This window comes from Danio rerio, chromosome 3 (genome assembly GCF_052040795.2).
Source record: "Danio rerio strain M-AB ecotype USA chromosome 3, GRCz13ab, whole genome shotgun sequence".
Lineage (NCBI taxonomy): Eukaryota > Metazoa > Chordata > Actinopteri > Cypriniformes > Danionidae > Danio > Danio rerio.
This window is the reverse complement of record NC_141023.1, coordinates 22,509,780-22,537,065: the sequence shown is the minus strand read 5'-3', so window position 1 is coordinate 22,537,065 and position 27,286 is coordinate 22,509,780. Positions and strand designations below refer to the sequence as shown.

Here is a 27,286-nt window from a genome sequence, read left to right as displayed (position 1 = left end):
TGCAGTGTAACGGTTTTTAAGATGAGAATGCTTACACAATGAGAACACATGAAACATGGTAAACATAAAAAATAAATATTAAACACATGACAAACTGCAGTGATAATGTTCTCCAGTTTACACTTAAAATGTCAATAAATATGGCAATAAATACATAGATTTATTCATTCATAAAGTAACAATAATACACAAACAGTCCCTTAAGCTACTGTCATTGTTATTAAAAACGATCTACGGCTCTCTCTTTCAGTTTTTACCTGAGGTTAGGTCAACATTCATTCCCTTTCTTTTTGGTCATTATAGAAAATAGCTATGAAATGTGCAATACTGCAGAACATGCAGAGGTCTCAGCTTCTAAATAAAAGAGGCAGTCACTAAGAGTGTGCAATTTTGATTAAAAAATATTAAAAAAAAAAAACGATTTTTAGTATTTTGGGGGGATATTTTTTTGCTGAATGTGTTTTTGTGCCATAATTAGTTTGGTCAGATCATGGGTTGATACATTTTAAGCTAAAACCATCAGTAGGTGGTGGAAAGTCTTATCTTAATGAGTGACAGCTGATTCGTTAAAAACAATAGAATCAAATGATTGTCATTATAAATAGATCCTTGAAATTTGACTCACATTGATTCTTGATTTCAATATAAAAGATTCACTTTAGAGTGCAATGCTGCTCTGAGATGAGCAAATGTTACTGTATGCTCTGTCATTGTTTAGAGCCATTTTCATTCGTAATATACAACAAACAAAATAGTCTAAAATGTGCTTACTGAGTTATTGCATGTTTTTTTAAAGTTCAAAAACAATAATCACATTTCATATTGTGCTCACAAGCTTGAAAATGCCCCTCTTGTGTGATATTTCCAAACTATACAATGTCTTTAAAGGTGATTTTTGTAAGTTTTCGACCTTACTAAAGTATAAAAATACCATAATATGTTAGATATTTAAGAAACAAAGTGAACATTTGTGTTTATCTAAAAAAAACAATGCTTAAATCAGATATTCTGCTTTGAAAAAGTCTAATACATGCCAGAATGGCTGTCTTTGTTTTGGTTCTTTTGGTACTCTGGATTGCCAAGAAGGAAAACAGCGTTTTTCATTCAGTTATTCAGTGATGGAGGCTTTCAAAGCATGCTTTTGTGACCGAAATGTGACCTCCGGTGGACAGTAGCAGACTCCAAAATGAGATGCAGACTCAGAGTTCCACATGAGCTTGTTAATTATCAAATAATATAAACATATCACGAGCGTAAACATTAGGTGAGCAGGTTACCTTGTGACCCCGTGTCCTAACAACATGCTACATGATGGGATGTGCAGTAATAAGCAATTTAGCTGTTTGCACCAGATGAAACTAGACAGAATTTTAAATACAGCCATTCAGAAGAATAGAATACGCACTTACTCACAAAATGGTAAGGTTTATAATCTAATTAATACATATTAAACCTCTTTAACAAAATTAAATGTACATGCTGAATCACTGATATGTGTTGGTTTTGAGTGACAGATCTGTTTATAAACAGTATACGGCAATAAATGTGATATAAAATGGCATTCAAACTCAAATTATTAGCATTTAACACTAAATAAAGCACATGAGGTTTACCTGAGGTGATAATTGTCAGTTTTTGCTGTTGCAGAAAATTGAAGCCCTTTGTAAAATAGAAATGTTGATAGAACAAAAACCCCTTTTAATATGAAAATATTCATTTTATCGCGTGCCATTGCTTTTATTTAGAACACAATTTAAATAAGCCTTTCAGCTCGCTCCTGTTGGTCCTTAATCTGGCAACCTATGCTTGTGTTTGTTTTGGTCTAGAAATGCAATACCTAGTGCAACCACTGGGTGTCAAACTTACATACAGCACCTTTAAAAAAATTACCAAAAACGGAAAATTTTTACTGTAGTTAATTAAATTATTGGCTAATAATTCTATCTGCATTTGCAAAAACTTCAATATGAAGTTACTGCTTGTTTTCTATTTTCTAATTTTACAAAGTGTGGCATACTTGATAACACCATCTCCATTATAGTTAAATCAACAACTGCAATATTTTTAGGGTATATGCGGAAGTATGCTAAAGGACTTTTAATGTGTATGCAATCGCAAAATTGGCGAGTTTAAGGTCCGATTAAAAAAAATCTTTTTAATCTCTCTAAAAAAACATTTCTTTAATAAAGTGGGTCTCAGATTGTACAAAAAAGCACTGCATTTAATTACATTTTTCTCCGTCATATCTTTAAAATCTGAACATTTATTTTACCCTAGAATATTCAATGGAGCTTCTGCGCTAGCCTGCCGTTTCTGATGGGCGTGTGCGAGTGTGAGTGATGGGCGTGTGCGAGTAAATGCCTTTTTGTCTCGTTTTATGCTTGAGCAACTAAATGAATGCCTATTTAATTAATTGTATTTTAATTACATTACATCAATGCTGTAACAGAAGCTTTACAAAATGGAAAAAAAGTCACATTAACCATTCACCGGAAGTTTATCAGTATGTGAAGAAACACTAGCTCTGCATATACCCTATTGCAGTTAATAAATATTGCACATCCCTATTAGTTACTTATTTGTAAATCACTGCATCTCCAGTTGCTAATCAGTAGCACTTTAGTTTAATCCCACAAAAGAGCTTGCAAAATAAGGCCACCAAGTTCCAAGTAACAGATTTTCTTTGAAAGAGGCTTTTGGCAGCTAAATACATTCTCTTTACTTAGATGGACAGTTCACCTAAAAAATGAGGTTGATCTCATCATTTGTTTTAAACCAGGTTGAGTTTTTTTTTTCATTCTGTTGAACACAAAAGAAGATATTTTGAAGAATGTTGAAAAACTGTAGTTTTTCAGATGGAAAACTTTACTTTAAAAAAACTCAAAACGAGTAAATGATGGCAGAATGTCATATTTGGGTGAACTATTGCTTTAAGTAATGCACTTTCCTCATGGCAGCTGACTCTGTCCTTTTCTGTTTTGTCAGAATTTCACATTTTGTCCACAGAAATAAATTACATTAGTTGAATATGTAAATATCAGTACTTGATGCAGTTGAGATAATTCTTAAAGAAGTGATGAGCCAGTTTTCTCTTTTCATCCTCTTTTTCTTGATTCCTGTAACTTTCATAGCTGTCATATGTCTGATGAGTCTGATGACCAATACAGAAGCCCTTACATGTGGCTACCAATAACTTTCCAAGGCCATCGATGAAAAACTCTGATGGATGAAAATGGATGGAGTACAGTTAAATGACCCCCCAAATGCAAATGAAGATGATTGTGAAAAAGTTGCGTAGACTTACCTGTGTGACCAACTCTTTTCAAGAACGGGTCGAAACCAACTCTTCGCACGGCTTCAGTTCTTGCCAAGAAATAATTTGTTACACCATCCACAAGATGGCATCCATCAAACCCTGAAAGTGGCTGATGAAACTCTCCTCTAACACGCCTTAGACATCCTCCTCCTTCATGCTCAGCTCCCTCTTCATATTCCAGAAGGAAATAAAACTGGTCACCAGACACCTCACCGCCAATCTGAGCAGAGAGAAATTACATAAATATTGATGCTCCAAAACTTGACACTCTTATCTTTTTATACTTACAACATCTAGGTCTGGAACTGCTTCCATAATCTCCACAAAACTCTCGATCCGGGTCTCATGCAAGAACTCAAAGTCATCATCGACCCACAGGAAGTATTTTGTTGTCAATTGAGATACAGCCAGATTTCGGCCCGCAAACCACCCCTGAGCAAGCAAATAAACAACAGCAGTGACTAGTTTACTAGAATGTCATGCACGTCATCTAGAATAGCAAGGTATGCTTTCACCTGATATTATGATGCAAAAAAAAAAAAAAAAGATCACAGTGGATATTTAGAGTAATCCAGCTGGCCGAGCCTAGTGCCTAGTTACTCTACTGAGTTTAACATTTTTTGAGGTACCCTGGGGAAGAGATTTTTATCTCTTAACTGGCAACCCTCTGAAGATTAGAAAGCTTATAGTTAGTGTTGTGGGTAGGAAGTTAGGGCTGGAGTGTGCTTGTTTCATTTTCTTGTTAATTATAATCACAGTAAGTATGGCAATGTTTGATTTAAACAAATTTATTAGAGAACCTAGTTAACCTAGAACCTAACTAACAATATACGATTGTAAACATTCTTAATCTAAAAACAATAGCAGTGTTCAGATGACTATATAGACAGGTTTTCTGTTTATTTATGTTTAAGAGATGGAGGAAGATCATTTCACCGTTACATAAACCTTAAGCAGCTCATTCTGAAGCCCACCAACAGATAAGACCCACACCCAGGTTTGAGTCACCATGATCTTGACAGGCGAGCCTTAAAGCCTTTCACACTCAAATGTGAACAGAACTGGCCCTTTTTAAAATAGTTTAAATCTAGAATGTATGTAATGTGTGCGCATGATAATGTTCTTTAACTTATGTAGAATTATTTGTCTGTGCTAAACATTGTTTATTGATGATTTACTGGTGTGAATATATTTATCAATATATATCAATCTTCTTTGTAAAAAAATTCTTATAAGTATTGCTTAACAACTTGCATTCAAACAATATGACAGAGAAGTTAAGTCTGTATGTGCAGCTAATGTGGTTTAAAGAACAACTGTATCCATTGTATTTTGGTATTTGTGTGTTGAGATTATAAAATCTTTCACATTTCTCTACAAGGGGTGAAAAAGGGGCTCAGTGGTTGGCACTGTCACCTCACAGAAAGAGGGTTGCTGGTTCAAGTCCTGCCAAGTTGGCATTTCTGGGTGGAGTTTGCATGTTCTCCCCATGTTGGCATGGGTTTACTCCGGGTGCTCCGATTCCTCTGGTTATAATTATGGGAGCTTGATCTCTGATCTGTGATGTTGAAAGACTTAGACTTTTATTGACATTTTAGTAGTTTGAAACAATATATTGCGTAATATATGATACATAGAGAATAAAGAGCTCTCTTTTAACGATTTAGGCTCAAAGTCTAAAGTGCATGGCTGAAAAGCATTAAGGGCAAAAACAATAGTCTGGAAAAATACAGTCTGCATGATCTAACACAGTGGTTCTAAAAGTGGGGGTCAAGGGGTCGCGGGGGAATGAAGGGGGGGTGGGGGGGTCACCTGGTAATTTCCAAAACTCTATTTATTTTTATTAAACCATAAGAATTACCATATTTTATCCATAACCTACTGAAGAGGAAAAACAGTCGTTTATAGTTACTATACTATATAGTTTATAGTTACTAGCTCTATTGGATTGCGACCCCTGAGGTAATTACATTATATTAAAGACACAGCAATAGCGTCAGATGCAGCAGATTGATTTTATAACACTAGATTAAACTTTCTGGCCCATTTACAGCACTCACATACATTAAAAAATAATATGAAGAATACACTTGGGTCTAAGGGTGTGTGTGCACCATTGTATGCAAGGTTTCTTTATTTTTAACCACCTCAGTGGATATTGGGGGTCGCAAGTCACTGGCATTGTCATTTTGGGGGTGGTGAGCTGAAAAGTTTGGGAACCCCTGGTCTAACAGAGTTGTTCTTATTCTCTTAATGAGTTATAGGTGTGTTTTGAGCATTAAACCAATCAGAGTATCATCTCCCATTCCCTATAAGAGTCAGTTGCGTCAAGCCATGACACATTTGCTATTTACATGGCGGACTTTGTAAGTGGAAAAACTGAATGCTTCACTAATGAGAAAACAGTTAAACAGACCATCTGCAGTGCAAGGATGAAGAACAAATGAGCCTCCTCTATTTAGCCTCGTTTCTTTACTCCTTTCGCAGATAAGGAAACGGTGTTGTACGCACTCCACTAAAGACATCCATTAGCCTACATATTTAATTTTGTTTGTTGATTGCAAAGATTTGTTTCAAAACAATTTCTAACTTCTGTTCTAATTTTCAGCAAACCAATAAATGAACAATAACAACAAAGTATGGTCAAATAATAGTTATATCTAAACACATGTCCTATTCTTATGCCTCATATGGTCCAAAACCCAACAGGTGGACAAATCTAATCTGTTTTCCCCCATCAATACAGACACGCAACAGCAGCGCTTTAAAATGAAAATGGCCTCATCAGTGTTTTCAAAACACTCCATTTTCGGGGCTCGAAAACTCTGGGGTAGTGTGGACAGAAGGTGTAACCATAGTAAAACTTATTAACGGGGCCCAATGTAAGCTGTGCTAACACTAAACTTTGTGACAACACTGAATATGTTTCGTTAACTAAAATTGTTTGTAAAAACTGTTGAAACACATGGTTTCCTTGGAAGAGGTGTGATAATGGTGTGTTTTTCCACAGGCCATATCTATGAATGATTGACAAACAAACCACCAAGTTTTCAAAGGGCTTTTTGAAATGGCCCCATAGACTTTTTGGTACACAGCTGTTAGAAAACAGACTGCACTGTGTGTTCTTGCAGCTCCCGGTTATGTGGGACACACCCCGCACATCCTGATATTGTTCATCGGATTCAAACCTACAATACATTCATTTAGTTGATTCACTTTTTGATTGTCCTCCAACGAAATAAAAATCTTCCTACTGGTTCCCTTGTTGGTAATAGCTTTCACAGAATCCCACAGACTTTAAAGTTACAAAGCTCTGCTTAATAATGTCACTCTGTTGTCTTCGTGCCAGTCACGTAGCTTTGCACTTGACATTGGTCCAACATTAAATCTAATATCACCTCCCCGAACACAACATGCTAATGTACTGTAATATTAAAGGAATGTTAAACTAATGATTGACAAAGTTGAGGGTTTATGTGAATAATCACCAAGCATTGCATCTGGACTTATTTTTGCATGACCATTTAGTTGAGCTAAAAGGTGACTTTACAATGTGTGTTTGTTGTGCTGTCCCTGAGGCTGAGCGCATGAACACAACAGCACAAGATCTCTTTCGTGCTTCTAATCTAATACACTATAATAACTTTAAACACACACCGTGATGCAAAAGTCACACGATTTCCCTAAAATTGGGCTTTGCGGAGGAACTAAAAAAATGGGATGATCAATTTTTCTTGATTATTGTTTTTCCATAACTGTCGGTGACCAAAATCTAAACTGAGTTTCTATCAGTTGCATAGACCCACAGTAGAACTTGACTTTTTTTTTTGGAAAGTAGGTCATGTCCACCATTTTCCCACTTGCCTTAGACACCCATGTGTCACCTACATCGGCCAAGTCTTACACACTAATAAATAAAAGCAAGCAATCAGCCAATATACAGAACGCTCGTGGTTACATTAATTATTGACTTATCTTTGCTCTCAGCCAAAACACGTTTCAAGTAATAGATTCCAAAGACCAAAGTTGGGGAATATGTCATTAGATATAGACAACAAGATGAATTAAATATCATGTTTACCAAATATAGTGAGATTAGATCCAGCGGTAGATCCTTGATGAACAGTCCGACGAACACAGCTCTCATTTGAGTAGATATGCTGCAGCGCATGCCAGAGTGTGTGTGTGCGTGGTCACGTGATGTGCGTTTTTAGTGGTGTGGTGTGGTGTAGACGGAGAGTTGTTCAGAAATGCTGGGTGAAACGATTGTGTGGATGTGGATCGTTTTCATTCTAAAAGGCCGTTTTAAAACTAAAACGTATTAGTGTAAACAGAGCCTAACCTTTATATCGAACTGGAAAATGTCCTTGCAGGTATGGTACTGCTACAGCAGGGAAAGAGACAGCCAATCACACAGCCCATTTGTGTTTGGCGGAGGTACACTCGAGTAAAAAATTTATTTTAACCTTTTCTGCACATCTAGGTTAATTAGAGTTGGCAAAGGCTACATCGGGAGTAGATACGTTTCATTCATTTAGTTTGTGTTGTGTAGTATGTACCATATGTGTTTTTCTGTCATTTCAAAATGCCAGTTTATTTTCACTTTGTGACACTTATTCAATCAATGTTTTCACGGGATAGTATGCGTGTGTGTGTGTGTCAAACATTTTGGTCAATTGCATTTGTTTGGGTTGTTTATATATTTTAAAGAAAGAGAAAATGTTCAATTTAGCGATGACGTGGCTTCATTTAAAATGCACAAGATATTACAGAGGCCTCTCTTGTGTGCTCTCGGTGTCGCGTGCACTCGCTCTCTCTCTGCGTTTTTTTACTTGACTTTTGTCAGTGACGATGCTGCGTGCATCAGTTACCCACATTCATCAGAAGTTAAGTCCCAAATTGACACACGTTGATTATATTAGACCTTTGTTTTCAATAGCAATTTTTCTCTTATTATAGGCTAATATTAATCGGAAATTGAGTGCACATAGTTTTACGTTATGAAATTTACAAACAGTCTGCAAGTACTGGAGAACAGATGTAACACATTAATAAAATTTTAGTTTTCATTCACGCTCATGTAAAAGTAATATTCAACTCGTTTAGTTTTGCCATCATTCATTTTTGTTTGCAATTGTGTTATATAAAGCACGAATCTTCAAACACATGATTTATTACAACACATAATAGTTTAAAAACACTAATTGCCAATAACTATTTTTTGTCTTTCCCATGGTGACAGTTACTGCACAATATTTTACTAGTTATTTTGCAAGATAGTTCTATTCAGATTAAAGTGTACTTTAAAGACTTAACTAGGTTATGTTAACTAGGAAAGTTGGAATAATTAGTCAAGGTATAACTGGTTTGTTGTGTAGACGATCAAAAAATAAACAGTAAATATTTCTGAAGAAGGCTAATGACACTGACCTTAAAACAGTATTTTGTTTTATATGAAATACTGTGAAAATTTCCTTGGTTTGTTAAAGGTCACTTGGTAAATATTATTTTAAATGATGGGAGGGAAAAAATGACTTCAACTACATCTGTTAAGGTGCCCAAACGTGCCTTGATGTACTTGAATGTTAAAAATGTGTTATCTTACTACAATACAAAGCTACTTGTCAAATAAATTAACATGGAAAATTATTTTAAGTTTATTTAATTAGCTTATTTATGAAGACTGCAGCGTGATGCATGTAAAAAAATTACTTTGAATAATTGTTTAAGTAGTTTGTGATGTATGTTAAAATGTGCCCCCTAAAAGTACAAGTGGCTCCTGCCCGATCACCCAGTTACTCTGGTCTAGAACCGCCACAGTTACCAAGTCCTAAACCCAACCATAACTGTAAATTATTAGTTAAATGAAAATTAAATAAAAATTAATAGTTGAATAACAATCATACAGAAGTGCATAAACAGTAAGCCTAAACTTGACATTATTAGTAAACATACCTCTTAATTCTGACTGGCTGATTGGAATATTGTACTGTAGAATGTAGAATGATTGTACTGATTGTAGAATGTCCTACTTGGTGAAATCAGGTTGGTTGTGTTATTATTATTATTATTTTTGAAGGGGATTAAGTTTGGGGACAATTAATTAATCGGTGGATATTGCTTGAGACACATTACCTTCATCTATGCTAATTCTACACCCTTGCTTGTAGTTAAAAATGTCAGTTGGTGGTCACGCTCCTGCTGTTTCAATTTCTTGCTGTACAACTACAGTTTCAACCAATTACAGTTCCTGAAACCTTTTCCCCCTATTATTGCAGTTCTTCAATTCCTTTTTTTGCCACCACATTGTCTACATAAAAAAGGACAAGGCTGACTTATTGGTTCAGTAGCATCATCAATGTCCTGACCAGATCCTCTTCCACATGAAGAATACAAGAGATGCACTTGACTGCATGTTCACATCTGGTGTAAACAGCAACAGCTCAGTGCAAGTGGTTACCTGTGCAGGAGGCATGATGAAGTGCTCTATGTTGTCTCCGGACACACGTTCAGGGTTTAGACTGTCGTCTGCAATGATGATCTTGATTTTGGGGTAAAACTTCCGGATGCTCTCGATGAGGACATTCAGCTCCTTGTATCTCAAAAACGTCTTGGTTAATATGGTCACCTGTGAGTTGATATCTGAAATGCAATAAAATCAAAAGGGTTCTTCAAGAGATGTTAATAATATGAAAAACGGCGCTACAATTTGATCAGGATAGCTTGATTTTAGCTTTATGCACACATCATAGACATTGCCGTTTTTTTTAGCAAATCTGATGTCAGTGTGTGTGGGTGTGTGTGTTTTATTTACCTTCTCCTGGGTCATACAGAACAGGAACTGTTGGTCTCCTAATCATGATTGGAAATTTGGCTTCATGGTCCTCAAAAGACAAACAGGCTAGGGAAAGATAATCAAAGATATTATTGGTATTTATGAAGAGTTGATAGCATTATGTGGCGACCTCTAAAATAGAGTGTAATCCGAAGGAAAATGAATGAATGAATTAAAGGGATAGTTCACCCAAAAATGAAAATTACCTCATTATTTACTCTCTCTTATGTGATTTTAAACCTTTGAGCTTCTTTCTTATGTTGAACACAAAAGAAAAAACTTTGAAGAAAGCTGGTTGTTGGCACTCATTGACTTCCATAGTAGAAAAAACAATTAGTATCGAAGTCAATTGGTCCGAGCAACCAACATTTTTTTCTTTTGTGTTGAGCAGAGGAAAGAAATGCTATCATGTTTTAAACAAGTGAAGGGTGAGTAAATAATGAAAGATTTTTGGGTGAACTATCCTTTTAAAATTGAATGTTTTATATGGCTATGAATGTTTATGCTAGAGATGCCCAAAGTAGGGCCATCCCATCTGAAAACAACAGAGAGGGTTGAGGCAATGCCTTTAACAGATCGTCATTTCTGATTTGACATAACCTTCTATTTTTTGTTTGTTTTATATTGAAGTCACAAAAAATAATCTAACAGAAATTAAATGTTTCAATTAAACGCAACTAAATCAGAGTTTTTAAAATGTCAATACCGTCACTCGACAAATAGAGGACTATGCAGAAGACATCGTCGAGCAAACTCCATTTTGTTATAAATGTGATTTTTTTTGTTTTAATTAGTTACTATAAAGTAATGTTTTTATTAATTTTTTTATATATTATTAAATAAATAATGAAATTACCCAAGCCAACTATATTTACCTTTGGCCAACTAGCCTTAATAAAATTTGGTTTTTGGCCCTTCATAAGAAAAAATTTGGGCACCCCTGGTTTATTCTGTACAAAAGATGGAAAAAAATTATTCTTTCTCTTTTTTTTTCACTTTGTTACATCACTTGCAAAGACCAGCACTCACAGAATTAGAATGATTATTAAAACTAGTCGTCAGTTTACTGTTATTGATAAGCAAATGATTAGTCACTAACTAACTGTCTTTATGAGTAATTGAACCATTTACTCAACCAGTTTATTCAAAGGGCCAATTCAGTCAGGAATGTCTCAACCACTTTTTTTTATTTCAATCACAAGATCAAACCATCTACAAGTTCCTGTCAGTGCTCTTTGTCCTAAACCCCATGTTTAACCTAAAGCAATGTTTCAAATGCTTAATTAAGAAACTTGTGTCTGACCAAGAATTATGAAACCCTGTTCCTGAAATCAAAAGCACAGTTGTATTCAGATTGGAGGTTGTGATGTCTGGATGGTTAATAATATTAACTGTAAAAGACACAAAACATCACCTATATGTGTGGTTTATTTATAAACTCATTTCATGCGCTTAAGATTGATCATGGCTGGTCCCACATCCACTACAGTATAATCACTATAAATAACCAGAGTTTTTCACTCCAGTCATCTTCGTCTTGAAGAATCCTCCCTTCCATCCCTACTCCTCCCCCTTTTTCTTTGCCTCACAGCAAGAATGCCAATGGTTCGATCCCTTACAGAGCCAGTCGGCGTTTCTGTGTTGAGGCTGCATGTTCTTCTCATGTTTGCATGGGTTTTCCCCAGGTTCCTCCCATCGTCCAAAGACATACAATATACAGTAAGTAAATTAACTAATCAAAAGTGGCATCATAGACAACTCTTAGTCAGCTGTATCTCATAGCTATTCCTAACACATTCACAAGCAGGGGAGTTCTCGAGACCTACCAGAGCTCAAACTCATCAAACACCCTTCAAACTGAAGGGAGCCCAAGGCTTGAGGATATTCTGAGCTCAGGGCTCTCTCCCGAGACATCATGTCAAAAACGCTAAATAATTAATCATCAGCTAAATGTGAACTCTGAAAATTCTGATAATCTTATGCTTGCTGAAACAGCTATAGTATTAGAGATGAGAAGAAACATAAGAGGCGACAGACGCCTTCGACAGAGTTCAAGGAAGACTTACTGAAGTGGGTCAGTTTTTTGCCTGCAATAAAGGAGGGCATAGTTCAGTTGACACTCCTAACAAATTAGTACAAACAAAGGCTGGAAGAGGTTTGGGAAATTTTTCTGTTAAAGAAAATATTCTTCATCAACTAGGAGCTATGGCCATGACAGAGGAGACCCTGGGCAAACTGCCCAAAAGATGACATAATAACAAAAACTCTTTGCTATGATTTCTAACACAAGTTCAACAAGTGTATGACCCTAGACGATTATTTACTCTGCTCTAGAGAACAAAGAGTAGAGTAAATCTGTAGTTTTGTTTTCTGCATAAACATTTTTGAGTTTTAACAAATTTTTTTGCAAGTGTATGGTCAACGTTTGTCCAAACAGTGATAAAGCATATCCTTATTCTAAATTAAAAAGGACACCTGTGTTTATAGGCTTGAATACCAGCAGAGAGCTTAAACCGACTTCTGTATATTTTAAGTCCTAAGCCCTTTGTTCTCAGTACAGAATAAGGTAAAGGACTTTGTTTTGCTCTTGTATTTGTTTTACTCAACTTTAGCATTGGATCTGTTTTACTAATAAAAGTGTATTTTTATTCATCTTCTTCCTGGAGAGGACATTTGCATCATTCGCAGAATCCATCAAGATACCTTGTGGTAAGATATGAATCGAATTATTCATTCATTCATTTGTTCATTCATTCATTTTATTTTCGGCTTAGTCCCTAAATTTACCAGTGGTCATCACAGTGGAATGAACCACCAACCAATCTAGCATATGTTTTACACAGCTGATGTTTTTCCAGCTGCAACTCAACGCTGGGAAACACTCATACACCCCTGGATTCATACACATACACTACGGCCAATTTATTTCATAAAAATTACCTGTACCGCATGTCTTTGGACTGTGGGGGAAACCGGAGCAGAAACCCACACGAACATGGGGAGAACATGCAAACTACACACAGAAACACCAACTGACCCAGCCGAGGCTTGAACCAGCAACCTTCTTGCTGTGAGGCAATCATACTACCTACTGTGCCACTGTGACGCCTAAATCTAAATACTCCTTGAAAAAACGAAACATAGTAATACATTGAAGAGAGGATTCTGGTACTTTATTTAATTATGGTATTAAACGAAGGCATCCAGCACTAGAGGCACTTTGATATGAATGAAAGGACACTCCTATTACTGATTAAAGGGGCAGGGGAGCCGATTAAGGTCTTTTCACTTTTACTCAACCATTTAATTTGTGTATTTTGTCCACCAATGAGGAACAAAATATTATCAACATATAATAAATACTTTTTGTATTGACTTGCTACCATTTAAGTACTAGTTTTGACTTCAGTTGATTAACAAATTTAAAAAATTTAACTTGATTATTTAGTAAGAAATTGGAACCAAGTGGCTAAGATGGATGAAATCACTGCATACATCTCAATCAACACAGTAATCAGTGCACTGATCAGGGTGTCAGCCATTTTAAGTGCCGTCTCAATTGCAAAATTATTCTAGTGCGCTCAAAAAAAAGTCTCAAAATGCACTGTGAAAATCAGGGTGCGTCAATTCACATTATGTACACTTAACGATAGTTTGGATGTGCAAAATATGAATCACGTGACCAATAACATCAAACATAAAGACAAATGAGACACACATGATCCAGGGTTAACTAATATTTTGTAAATAGCCATAACACTATGTGTGAGTTTATTCAGGATTAACTCATTTTAGTGGTAGCTTGCATAAAAGCTTTTTTTCCATTTTATCTCTGAAACACTGTGGCACTTTATTTCTTAACACCACATTTGAAGTATATTTTAAAGAAAATATCTTCAATTCAATTCAATTCAATTCAGCTTTATTTGTATAGCGCTTTTACAATGTAGATTGTGTCAAAGCAGCTTCACATAAATGGTCATAGTAACTGGAACAGTGTGGTTCAGTAACTGGAACATCTGGTCATTTTAGTGAGAATGTGGTTGTTAATCTGTCATTTCATAGCTTGAGCAAGCTGCTTAATATAAAGTGAGTGTGTCTGCTGTCCTCACCCAGGTCTGATGTTCTAATGTGGTAGACGGTGCTGGTGTAGCTCACTCTGGACAGCAGATCATTGAGTTGTGTGAGGTTGCTGGATGAGATGGTAAGTTCACTCTGGCCCTGTCCATCCACCTGCTGTCCATCCTGAACATCCTCCACTGAGAGCACACCACTCATCACACTCAAAGACACCTGATTGGGTTTAAAGCACATTAAATATAAAAACATAAAGTACTGTAAAATCACAACTGAAATGGAATTAAATCAAAATGTAAGATTCCAGAGTTTGCTTCAATTTAAACCAACAAACCTTGTACTGCCCACTATTTGTTCGTGCACTTGTCCTTTTTACTCGAAGGGCAAGACCTGAAGTGAGTATATTAAAAACAATGTTCTTGGTTATGGAACGGAAAATATTTATTTTCTTGTGTGCAATATGTATGAATAAAGAGACCAGATGCAAAAGCTTATGAAAAGTGGCATCTGACATGTTCTTCTAAATCAAACTTTTTTTTTCTGGTTGCTGCATGTGTAGGTTTAGTAATTTCACAATAATGGCACAGAATAGGTTATTTTCATTAAGTTTAAAGTTAAATAACTGAACATAAACATTTGAGCTTGAGGAAAAAAAGCTAATTTTAAAAGAATTTCAAATGCCACTTAAAGACTTTTCCATCTGAACTCTTCATAAACAGTATATACCATCAAACCAGTACTTTAAATACAGGAAAGTTTGTTGTTTGTTTGTTTGTTTATTTCAACAGGAAAGTCTCAATGTCTCAAAATTCATAGTTTCAAATGATACCTTTTTATTTATCTATAAGCTGCACTTTAAATCGAGCGAGATTAGGCTATTTTCAGTTAGTAAACTACCTGTACATAACCTAGAGCATTTTTATTTTTAATTGAATGAATTATTAACCACGGAGAGTTTGCATAATGGTGTCTGATGCAACATTTATGGGTGAATTATACCTTTCAGAAATACAGTAAGCTGGCTCTTACATAAAGCAAGCTCAGTAATACAAATCATATCATTTTAATCAGCGATACCCATTATCAACATTTTTATTATGTTCAGATTGGACTACTGCAACTCTTTGTATTCAGGAGTTTTGCCTGCTTCAGTTCTACGCTTGCAGCTGCTAGACTTTTAACTGGGACAAAAAAATGTCTAGTATCTCACCAGTTTTATTATCCCATAACTGGCTCCCAGTTCAATTTATGATTCAATACATGCTATTGTTATTTGTTTTTAAAGGTTTGAATGGTCTGGCACCTACATACATTGGTGAGCTTCTTCACTGGCACACTTCATTGAGGCCAATCAGTTTCAGCTAGTTGTTCATCACGGTTAAAATCAAAAGGTGACGGCTTTTTCTGTCACAGCCCCTCGTATGTGGAATGGACTGCCATTACATATCAGGTCATGCTCTTCGTTTGGTGCTTTTAAGTCTCGTTTAAAAAAAATCACCTTCTGTCTCTTGCTTTTGATTGTAATTAAATAATTAATTTTAATTAGTTTTAAAGATTTTGTTTATATATAGAGAGAAATTGTATTTTTTGTATGTTGGTTGTTTTGTAAAGCACTTTTGTCAACATCTGTTGTTTTTTTTAAATGTGCTTTATAAATAAAGCAAACAAACAAACAAGCATATTTATTTCACATAATCTCAACATTACTTTTCTTTTATTACTGGTTGAAGCAAACTCACAAAGTAGAAGTAAAACCCAGAAAGGCCCTGCATGCTTATCACAATACTTCCCTGTTTTTACAAATAGAGTGGACCAAACTAATTTAGTTATTTGCTAAGTACCTGCAGTGCATGCTCAAATGCATAGTTCTGACCTAGATACTAATGCAGTATCCATAGCTGCATAAACATAAGGGCTAGGCAGGTCTGAATCCCCAGGGCTCGCAAGAGGAAGTTCGATAATGTGAAGTATTGATTTCGGCTTGCTGGTGTTCAAAAACAGTGATGCTATGGCTCGAAGTGGCTGTAGCTTAATCAGAGTTTTAAATAGCCCTATTTAATCCGCAGTAAGAGTAAAAAAGATGTCGTGTTTTTCCCCCACACTTACACTCAGAAATAAAGGTACGCAAGATGTCACTGGGGTGGTTACTTTTTTTTTTTATATAAAATAAAAAATTAGTACCAAGACCTGAAGGGTACATATTAGTATCTAATAAGTACAAAAGTGTTTTCTCTTAAAATTTTAGGGTATGTATTTACTTTTGAGGTACCAATATGAACCCTTCAAGTACAAATGTGTACCTTTTCAAAAGGTATCACCCCAGTGACAGCTTGCGTACCTTTATTTCTGAGAGCGCAGGAAAAGCCCCTAATTCCTAAAACAGCTCCTTATTTCAGCTCTATCACGAGAAAGGTCCAGTCAAAGGTAAGCTAACCAAGCACATCATAAAACAAAAAATATAATTCAAACAGTATCCGTTATTAACGTGCAGCAAGAAAGCTCAGGATAGGCAGAATCATGCAGAATGGACTCATAACTGAGGCACTGTCTCAGCAGCGGCCGCGCACCCGCACCATTCTGCCCTCTCATAACAGAGACAATGTGCGAACACATCAAATAGCCTACACAGACATCAAAATGTCCATTGCTGCAGAGTATCTACCTCAAGAAAATACATGGTTTAAGTCTAACTGTACCAGTTAGAAAGCAAACCTTTATATTAATTGATTTCCCCTTTTATAAAAATGAGAGTAATAATTCGGAGCAATGAAATATTGCTGCTGGACAGTATATCTCAGGGGGAAAAAACTTGTGTAATTGATTAGACCAAATGGGAAATTAGAAGCATGGATTTTACAGATATTTTAGGGGTTTCTGCTCTTTTTTTAAAATAAAGTGTTTATTGTGAAGCGCTCATTTAGAAAGTATTGCAAATGTGTGTTGCTGTTTTATTGAATTTGGCAGGCATTTTAAAATTTTAAAAGTTTAAATAAATTATGTACGCTTTTACACCTACTTTAGTAAATAGAAAACATTAAAAATATAAATCAAGTGGAAAATTACATTATTCATTCATTCATTTTCTTTTCAGCCTTTAATAATCGGGGTCGCCACATCAGAATGAACCGCCAACTTATCCAGCATATGTTTTACGCAGCGGATGCCCTTCCAGCTGCAACCCATCTCTGGGAAACATCCATAAAACCTCATTCACACTTATACACTACAGACAATTTAGCCTACCCAATTCACCTGTACCACATGACTTTGGACTGTGGGGGAAACCGGAGCACCTTGAGGAAAGCCACTTGAACAATGGGAGAACATGCAAACTCCACACAGAAACGCCAACTGACCCAGTCGAGGCTCGAACCAGCGACCTTTTTGCTGTGAGACGACAACCTACAGCGCCACTGTGTCGCCAAAATTAGATTATATAATAATATAAAATAGCAAATTAATAATATAAAAAAGTTAATTTTGTGAGGCTATAGCCCCAAGGCCCAATATGTTCCTAATCCCTGGCAATATCTAATGCAGTATTTAGTTCTAAATTGTATGCTGAATTTTAGGATTTAGTATTGTAAATGCTACTTGTGATGGTTTGTGGGCTAAATCAGCTGACAAAACAGTTCAATCCTTGTGCATAAAAAAATGTCTTTCACAGACGTCAATTTTGTCATAAGCATGAGTTCTAATACCAAACCTCTTACCAAAGATACATTTTCAGAATTTAAACCTTTAAATAATGGTTTGTTAACAAAATATCAGGTGTTTTGGTGAACAATTATCAAAATATGAGTTTTAATAACAAAACAAAATGAAATTGTGTATAAAACTCAACACACATTTATTCTTCTGTCAACTATTTACCCAACATTATAGGTAACTAATTCAGCTAAGCTTACTTTAACCCAGCATTACTGGGAGTGAATGATATTGATTAATAAATAGAGGTTAAAAGAAAAAGCCTTGCTAACCTGGTATCATACTTTTCTTCAGAGGAACTACCCTAAAACCTGTTATAGGATATTGTAGAGGAGAGTTGGCCGGGGCGATGAGAATATCTGCATCTGTTTTCACCCTGAGAGATTAAAAAAACACAATGCATGAAGAAATTAATATCAAAAGAAGAAAGAACAACCATTTAAGTGTTCTCATTTCACCACTGTTTAGATGTAATATGAGGGTGCAAACTCGCTATACAAGCATGTATTTCATCTTAACATGGTGGTGGTTTTTTGTTTACAGGACCGCAGAAGAAATGAAGAGATTTTAACCTGAGTTTACTTTGCTTATACTCCTTTTCTCTGCGTTCAAGTAGATCATTTAGTTGATCTTTTGGCACGAACTGCCTGGTGAGATCAGCTCCTTCACAAGTAATATTTAACCTGTAGAGTTCAGTCAAACACGACAAGAAGAAAAAGACCGCAGTTCAAGCAGACCATATAATCTGGAGCTGTTTAATACGAACTATAGCAAATATTCAAAGTCATTTTACCTTGAGGCCATGTCATGTTCAGGACTGGCACTGTTGAACAGAATAATGTCAACATTTACATTGCCAGGTAAGTGATCAGACAAATAGAAGTAAAGATACAATCTAATTGTAAAATGAAAGTTGAAACTCTGAACAAAAGCCAGCAGTTGAATGCATAAGGGTAATGGTGTAGTGGACGTATTATATGCTACTGTATATATCTTGGACCTGGTCAACTTGCCCAAAATGCTTTTTACTTTGTTTTGTTTTGTTTTTTTGTGAAAAATGTTGTGTTTTTCATAAAATCTACCTGCATTTTAGAGGAGAAACAACAAGAACACATGAAGAAAAAAAAACAAACTTTCCTTCGGTTTTAATGTTTATACAGAAGAGTCAAGCTTTAAAGTCTGTGTGAAATTTAAAGTTACCATGCTTATTTTGCTAGCGGATGTTGTTATGCTTTAGATGAATGATTAATCCATGAAAGTTAATCTTCTGAAACAAATAAAAGAAGTATGTTTTGGTAATACAGTCTGACCATTTGCTGCTGTGTAAAACTTAAATTCAACAGGGAGTTGTAAAATTAACTTATTCTTTCAAATTATTTAATAAATGACTAATAAAAATACCAGTATAATACATTAAATGTCATACAATAAAATGTTTCATTTACGGTAATTCATACATTAACAAACCTAATTTAACAAACTGTGTGACAGACTGCGCCTAAAAGAACATCCTGTTTGTTCACTCTATCGCTCTCATAAAAAAGGCAAATGGTTTGTTAAATTAAAGTGAAATTCTCAGAGTTCTGAATAATGTATTATTTTCTTCTGTATGATCAAAAATAAAAGAATAGCCTATTTTAGCCTATTTTTTTTACCTATTTTCATTGTAAATGACAAGTCATTCATCGTGCTGGTATATTTCAGTCTCATTTTTTCAGTCTTTAACCAGGTCATTTGACCACAATGAAACTAGGCTTTCCTAACTTTGCTATTCTCAGCAAAATGAAAGCCAGTGTGGGTGTCTGATAGCCATTTTACACACTGAACTTTGTGCAAAAGAAAAAAAAGTTTCTAAAATTACATTAAGTATTATTATTAAATTAAATGTTTATTGGATTTTTTTTCTCATGTTTTTAGTTTAAATCAGGGGTGGCCAAACCTGTTCCTGCAGAGCCACCTTCCTGCAGATTTCAGTTGCAACCCATATCAAACACACCTGCCTGTAATTATAAAGTGGTGTTCAGGTACTAATTAATTAGTTCAGGTGTGTTTGATATGGGTAGCAACTGAAATCTGCAGGAAGGTGGCTCTCCTGGAACAGGGTTGGCCAGCCCTGATTTAAATGTTAAAAAATCTAAATCCTAAAATCCTAAATTCATTGCTTTTAAAATTTGTATAACAACAACAACAACAATAATACATAAATTCATTAAATCAATCCAATAATAAGCAGTTTTTTGTATATAAAACCTACAGCTGAAGTCAGAATTATTGGTTCTCCTGAATTATTTGACTACAGCTCCCCTGTATATTTTTCCCACAATTTCTGTTTAATGAAAAGATTTTTAACACCAAGCATTACAGTTTTAATAACTATTTTGTAATAACTGATTTAGTTTATCTTTGCCATCATGACAGCACATAATATTGTACTACATATGAAGAGTTCAGATGCAAAATCCTCTAAATCCATCAGACCTGCTTTCTTGTAAATGAGCATTTTCAGGTTCCTAGAAGTGTCCTTTTATATCTTACGATAAAGTTATTAGCTGGTAAATAAAATAACTTTTTCAAAAGTGTCACTTTAGGTTTTTAACAAGATAAATTTTTAACTTGGCTAACTTGGCTATAAGCCTTTAACTATCACTTTGAATACTAGTATCATGAAAATATCTGGTAAAATATTATGCACTGTCAACATGACAGATAAAAGGAATCAGTTATTATAAATTAGTTATTAAAACTATTGTGTTTAGAAATGTCTTGATTTTTTTTCTGTTAAACAGAAATTGGGTGTAAAAAACACAGAGTCTAATAATTCATACTTCAGCTATATACAGAATGGAAAAAAGTGACTGCTTACCGGAATGTTGGCATCCTGTCGAACACTTCACTTTGTATAAACAGGAAAATCAGTAAACTGAGCAACATCAGGACTAAAACCACCTTCAAGCGGTTTTTAACTTTCATCATATGAGATAATCTGAAATAACAAGCAGACTCAAATAATTACACTGGAATTCTGGTGAAAAATTATTCAGCTATACGAAATAAAAAGACAGGTAAAATAATTTTTTGCAAAAAAAAAAAAAAAAATGCAGAAGGCAAAAAAAAAACAAAAAAAAAAACTTGCTTTCATCTCAAGTTTGTTGGGGAATGACACTTTAGAATGACAAGCCATCGTGGTCACCATATTGATGTCATTCCAAAGTGCTCAAAACTGGCCACTTTGAAGGGCCTCAAGAGATTTCAAAATGGTACAGCTAATAAACTTTTCAGACCCCTATGAAGCTGCTTTATTGTAGCATTATGTTTTGATATAATCAAATGTAATATAAACATTAATTTAATTTTTTCGAAAAACTTTTAAATTAGAACTTTTAATTCACTCAATTTCATTCAAATTATATATATATATATATATATATATATATATATATATATATATATATATATATATATATATATATATATATATATATATAAACATGCACACATCAATTAGCCAACAGACTAATATCTGGTAAAGTTTAACAACTGAGCTTTACAAAGCGTGCAACACAAAAAAATGTAATTGCTTAGAACTTTAATAACAATTAATTTGGTTGAATTATTTGTACAAGGAAGACTATGCAGTGCTGTTTAACATTTGAATATTCAATTTATGTACTCTTTCTGGGAGTTAGACTCCTCAGACACCATAAAACCCTTTTTATTTCACTTTTATGTTCTCTATTGTATTCTTGTTCATATAAAGCTCTTTGAATTACTCTTGTGTATGAAATGTGCTATACAAATAAACTTGCCCTGCCTGAATATCTCAATAGCAGATTATTTCTTTTTCTTGCAAACCTAAATTACAGAACATTTTAATATAGATGTTGCAATATTCTATTTCAATCACTTTTTGAGCATGGTTTAAAGATTATCTGAGTCAAATTTGGTGCATATCAGCTAAACGATGTAGGAGGCGTTCGAAAAAGTAGGTTTTTGACTAAAGGCTATGTGGTGGAGAGGAAGTTCAGTTAATTAAGGCATAATTGTTATCAATATTCTCAGGACAACCCAAGGAATGAATCAAGATAAGTTTTATAACAATTGCATTTTTAGAAATATTGTTATAACGTTTGATCAAAAGGTGGCGCTGTGATAAAACTTTTTGATATACCAACTTCCATAACAATTTGCATAGTATAACAAATTCTGACAATTAAAAATGGTCTATGGCCAATATGGCTGACCTAGGAAAATCAGACATACATCGACTCGGCATGCTCTGGCAGATGTAAAATTTATGAATTTTGAACAAAGGGTAGAGAAGTTATATAAAAAAGCCATTTTGTATCTCCAGACCACTAGGGGGCAGTGCGCCGAAATGCTGCAGCCAACTTCAGACCATGGTTGTAATAACACACAAGTTTTGTGTGAATATGTCAACATTTCACAAAAATAACAGTAAGTCAATTTCTTAAGCTCTCTGATGAATTTGTTTGTAAGTTAATCGAAAACGGTTCATCTAATCCATGGGGTTCCCAAACTTTTCAGCCCGCGACCCCCAAAATGACAATGCCAGTGATTTGTGACCGCCAATATACTCTGAGGTGGTTAAAAATACAGAAACCTTGCATGCAATGGCACACACACACACACACACACCAATAGACCCAAGTCTATTCTTTGTTTAATTTTTTTTAATGTATGTCAGTGCTGTAAATAGGCCAAAAAGTTTAACCTGGTGTTATAAAATTTGCAGCATCTGACGCTATTGCTGTGTCTTTAATATTATGTAATTACCCCAGGGAGAGGTCGCAATCCAATAGAACTAGTAACAACAGTAAAAGCTACTATAGTAACTATATAGTATATGGTAACTATGAACAAAATATTTTTTTTCTCTTCAGTAGGTTATGGATGAAATTTGGTAATTCTTATGGTTTAATAAAAATAAATAAGAGTTTTGGAAATCACCAGGCGAGCCCCACTTTGAGAACCACTGGTCTAATCAACGTGAATTCTTCAATAACTTTTGGGTCAGCATGGTCTGTAGATTATGTAATTCAATTTGGGTGAAAATCAAACAAACAGCCTAGGAAGAGTTTGTTAAAACATGTTTTACAAAAAGTTCAAAATAGCGAACACATTTTTATGACAGAAAATGATGTCAGAGTGCAATTGAATCGGCTTGTGCCAAGAAATTAGAGAGAAAAGAATTTTGATTATAACTTTTGAACCTAATGGGCAACAAAAATAAACATAAGTGAAACTTTGGACAAGTGGTGGCACTACAGAGTTTAAGTTAGAGAGTACAAATTTGTTTTAATTGAAGATCAGACTGTCCTTTATCAGTGTGCCGAAGTATGCACAAATGCCGCAAATGGTTCATTGGACTGCCATAGATTCCCAGAGCGGAAGAAGGCGGAAGAATAATAAGAACCGGAATTGATACAAGCTACAAGCTAGTTTAAAAAGTGCTGTGTCATGAACAAAAGTACTTAATTTTTAGCCCTTCACCACACTATTTTTTTTAAATACTACAATTTTAATAATGCCTTTTCATCCTTATTAGAAAAAACGTAAGTGATGAGAGGAATGAAAGAAAAAAAATTAAGGTAAACGAGCTGAATTTCAAAGTTATTTGCTCACAACACACAATCGTCATATACACACTGCAGCAATGCAAATCTTTTACAAAAGAAAACTGCACATAACACCAGTTCAAGTAACAAGTTGTAGACTTCACTTTCTCTTACCTGATAAATTCTGTGCAGCTTAGCATGAGCATAATTTAAATGCATAATTCAAGTGAAAGCTCATTTTAATTATTCTTTAAAGTAGTAAATGTATGTAACTATTTACAAATAGTTAAATAGTAAACAGTTAAACAAAAAAGATTTAAAAATCAGTCCATTTTTAAACATGTCCCACAGCCATGGTGGTAACACTTTACAATAAGGTTCATGCATTTACTAACATGAACTGATCATGAACAACACATGTACAGCATTTATTAATCATAATTGAACATTTACTAATGCATTATTAACATCCAAGTCAATGCTTGGTAACATTAGTTAATGCACAATGAGTTAATATGAACTAACAATGAACTACTCTATTTTCATTAACTAACATTGACTAACATGAACAAATACAGTAGTAAATCTATTGTTCATTGTTTGTTCATGTTAGTAAATGCATTAATTAACATTAACTAATGAACCTTATTGTAAAGTGTGACCGCCATTGTGGTTGTTTACTAAAGATTAATCGAACCTCGTACGTACTAAAAACAAAGTAATCAGATTAAAAACTTACAGACAAAGCATTCTACAGAAGTGTGCATACGTCTTTGCCATAAACAACTGCAGTCTCAGTCAAAGTCATAAAAATTTCATAATCAACCGTAGGTCCAGCATTAGCTGACCAGCATGAATTAGCAAAATAAAAACTATATACAGAAAAAAAGCAAAAGTGTGGCATAATGTACTTACCGGTGTAAAATGCTCATATCAGGAAAATCTGTCGAGCAAATAAGATCTTGTCATCCGTGAGAAACATTCTCATGCTCCTTCCTCTTATGGGTACATCTAAAACCTCTTCCTTGTTCAGTGGTAGAGCAGTCTGCTTTACACCACTCCTCTTAGCTAGAATCTTGATGGCATCAAATTTCTGTATATTATTAACCAAGCACACTAATGCATTGTAAATAAAATTCATAAGATACATAAATCCTGCAAACAAAGAGTGAATTACTGGCATACTGCTGTAGCTACTGTGATCTGCTATTGCAGTATACTACACTGTAACATGAAGGAATTACTGTAAGTTAGCTTTTCAGTTCTTACAAACTGAAATGGACTTAACAAATATTAATAAAGTTGTCCCAAATAAAAACTCAAGAATTGTGTTGTTTCAGCTCATTTTAAATAAGTAGCCCGAGCAAACAACAAACAATTGTTTTGAGTGTAGTGTAAAAATATTACAGTACTGTGCTGTAAAAATACGTGTTACACGGTTTATTACTGTAAGGCATCTGACCTATTATTGTATTGCACCTGCTGGACTCTCTATAAACTTCACTGTAAAAATGCTGATTCATGTAGGGACAACATGGAGTTGGCTTTTTAGTTTTTACAATTTTAAGTGGATTGTCACAAAACAATTAGGTTGTCCCAATGAATTCTCAAGAATTGTGTTGTTTCAGCTCATTTTAAGTATTTTGAATAAGCTGCAAAAACTATTTTATATTTTGAGTGTTTCTTTAATATGGTTGTAAATGTTTATTGTTGTTAATATATTAATTTTAAAGTTAACATAAATACCACCTTCAAGAGAACATTACTAAATACTTTCCAATTGCTGCAAACAAATGGCAAAGACCACAGGTAATCATACAAAAACATGCTTTTTTCAAATCAGTGCTACACCAGTGCTGGGCTGAAGAGTCTTACTGTCACCACACACATCCTGTTCCAGAAAACAGTGCAGTGATGACACAAACATTACAACTGTGGGTATCTATAATGTCATTGTAAATACATACTTTCAAAAACCTTTCTAGAATGTTAAAAGAGAAACATAAAATAATAGTTTTGATGTTCTGTCAATTATGCATGCATAACTTTACTGTACATTGATGGACACAATTGCCTTTTCAAACTTTAAATCAACATTAAACTTATATGCATAACTGTCAGCCACCAGACATATGTTTACAATCTGACATGCAAATTCAAACTGTGTGCTTTGATGAGTGGGTCAAATCAAGGCAGAAAATACAGTATTAGACCTAAATAAGGTTTGATTTTAATGTAAAAAAAAATCTTAATATTAATATAAAACAGTACGAAATCGAGTCATGACCTATTTACAACTTTTTTTTTTTTTTAATTGCTATATTATGTAACTCAACCTTTTTTCATTTTAACAGATAGCAGATATACTGTATTTGCCTGGTTTAGAAACATACCTATGCATACCCAATCCCATGACACCTGGAGAGTTCGCTCATCCTCCATCAATAGCAACAGTCCTGGGATGTAAAAAAAAAAAAAAAAAAAAAAAAAAACATTATTAAAACATTTATTCATTTTCCTTCAGCTTATTCCCTTTATTCATCAGGGGTCACCACAATGAAATGAACCACCAACTTATCCAGCATATGTTTTACACAGTCGATGCCCTTCCAGCTGCTCTCTCACACTCACACACATGCAGCCAAATTAGCTTACCAAATTCACCTTTAGAGCATGTCTTTGGGCTGTGGCGGAAACCGGCGAAGCTGGAGGAGACCTATGCAAACACTGGGAGCATGCAAACTCCACGCAGAAACGCCAATTGACCTAGCCGGTAATCAAACCAGCAACCTTTTTGCTGTGAGGCGAAAGTAACTAACCACTGAGCCACCATGTCAAGCATAAAAGAAACAAGTATAAGAAAATAAAAACATAAAAGAATAATGATAATAAAAAAAGATTAAAAACTGTTTAAAATGTGTTCAATCAAGAATAAAGGGTGAACGTTTATCAATGAACTTACCATAATATTCAGTCATTTAATTATGTCCATAGGTTTTCAAGATGCTATATTTACAAAATAAAAGACATGGTTACACAAAGAAACATTAAAACACAAAAAGGCTTTAATACAGAATAAGCATATTCTTAATGCACACATATAAGAAAACATCAACTCCTACAGTCTAAAAATCAACATTAATCAACTTTTTACATATAAAGGTGTTCTAATGTTTTTCAAAAGCACAAAAAGTTTCTACATAGGCATCAATGGGTCACTACAGTCAGCGTTGAAGTTCAAAAACCAAATTTTTTTATGAATAATGATTTTTTTTTATCTTCACTGGGCAGATGAGGACAACATTGCCTGTGCAAACTCATGCTCATCTCATCCCACTCCTTGGCTAGAGTTCAAAAATAATACACCTCAGCTATTTTCAACTGTTTTCCTGTCAAGGCTGAGTACTTCAGTGCAAAGTAATTAAAGTCTCTATTTAATCAATGTCAAAATCAAGATTTTTCTCAAATAAAATACTGCCATTCTTATTAAACAGCATTTTTAATGTGCACTATACTTTATAAAAAAAAATAATAAAACAACAAACAGCACTATACTCACTGCAAAAAATGCAGGTATCCACACAATTCATTCATGTTGTCACATTAGTTAAATGCAACAAATTGAAGGAGATTAAACATAATATTTTTTTTTTTTAAATCTCGAGCATTGTTTTGTTTCAGCTCATTTTAATTAAGTAGTCTGAACAAGTAGCAAACATATTTTTGGAGTGTCGTTTTTGTTTCTGAGCAATCTGTCAGTCCAGCCTGATCTTG

General features: G+C 34.5%; 1 protein-coding gene and 1 long non-coding RNA gene across 5 annotated transcripts in view; one reads left to right on the top strand and one right to left on the bottom strand.

The window, feature by feature from the left end:
- b4galnt2.1 (beta-1,4-N-acetyl-galactosaminyltransferase 2 (SID blood group), tandem duplication 1) lies at positions 1-26,041 on the bottom strand. 3 transcript variants are annotated; one of them, XM_087244325.1, is made up of 13 exons: positions 25,906-26,041; positions 24,428-24,587; positions 20,800-20,919; positions 18,730-18,759; positions 18,509-18,619; positions 18,209-18,312; positions 14,563-14,618; positions 14,264-14,444; positions 10,131-10,217; positions 9,777-9,958; positions 3,605-3,748; positions 3,305-3,536; positions 1-3,219 (listed from the first exon to the last, which is right to left on the bottom strand). In XM_087244325.1, exons 2-13 carry the CDS (start codon positions 24,442-24,444, stop codon positions 3,038-3,040), a joined length of 1,446 nt encoding a protein of 481 aa, XP_087100451.1. In that variant the 5' UTR covers positions 24,445-24,587; positions 25,906-26,041; the 3' UTR covers positions 1-3,037. The 3 variants fall into 3 exon arrangements, with proteins under 3 accessions (XP_087100451.1, XP_087100452.1, XP_087100453.1); XM_087244326.1 differs by lacking the exon at positions 25,906-26,041 and having other exon boundaries at positions 24,428-24,717; XM_087244327.1 differs by lacking the exons at positions 18,509-18,619; positions 18,730-18,759; positions 25,906-26,041 and having other exon boundaries at positions 24,428-24,599.
- LOC141381188 (uncharacterized) overlaps positions 18,630-27,286 on the top strand; it is a 30,301-nt gene continuing 21,644 nt past the window's right edge. Inside the window, exons 1-2 of one of the 2 annotated variants that reach the window (XR_015480756.1) lie at positions 18,641-18,796; positions 22,288-22,391. This is a non-coding gene — a long non-coding RNA (uncharacterized LOC141381188). Of the gene's footprint in view, positions 18,797-22,287; positions 22,392-27,286 lie in introns of both variants that reach the window. The other variant, XR_015480754.1, reaches the window with a different exon arrangement.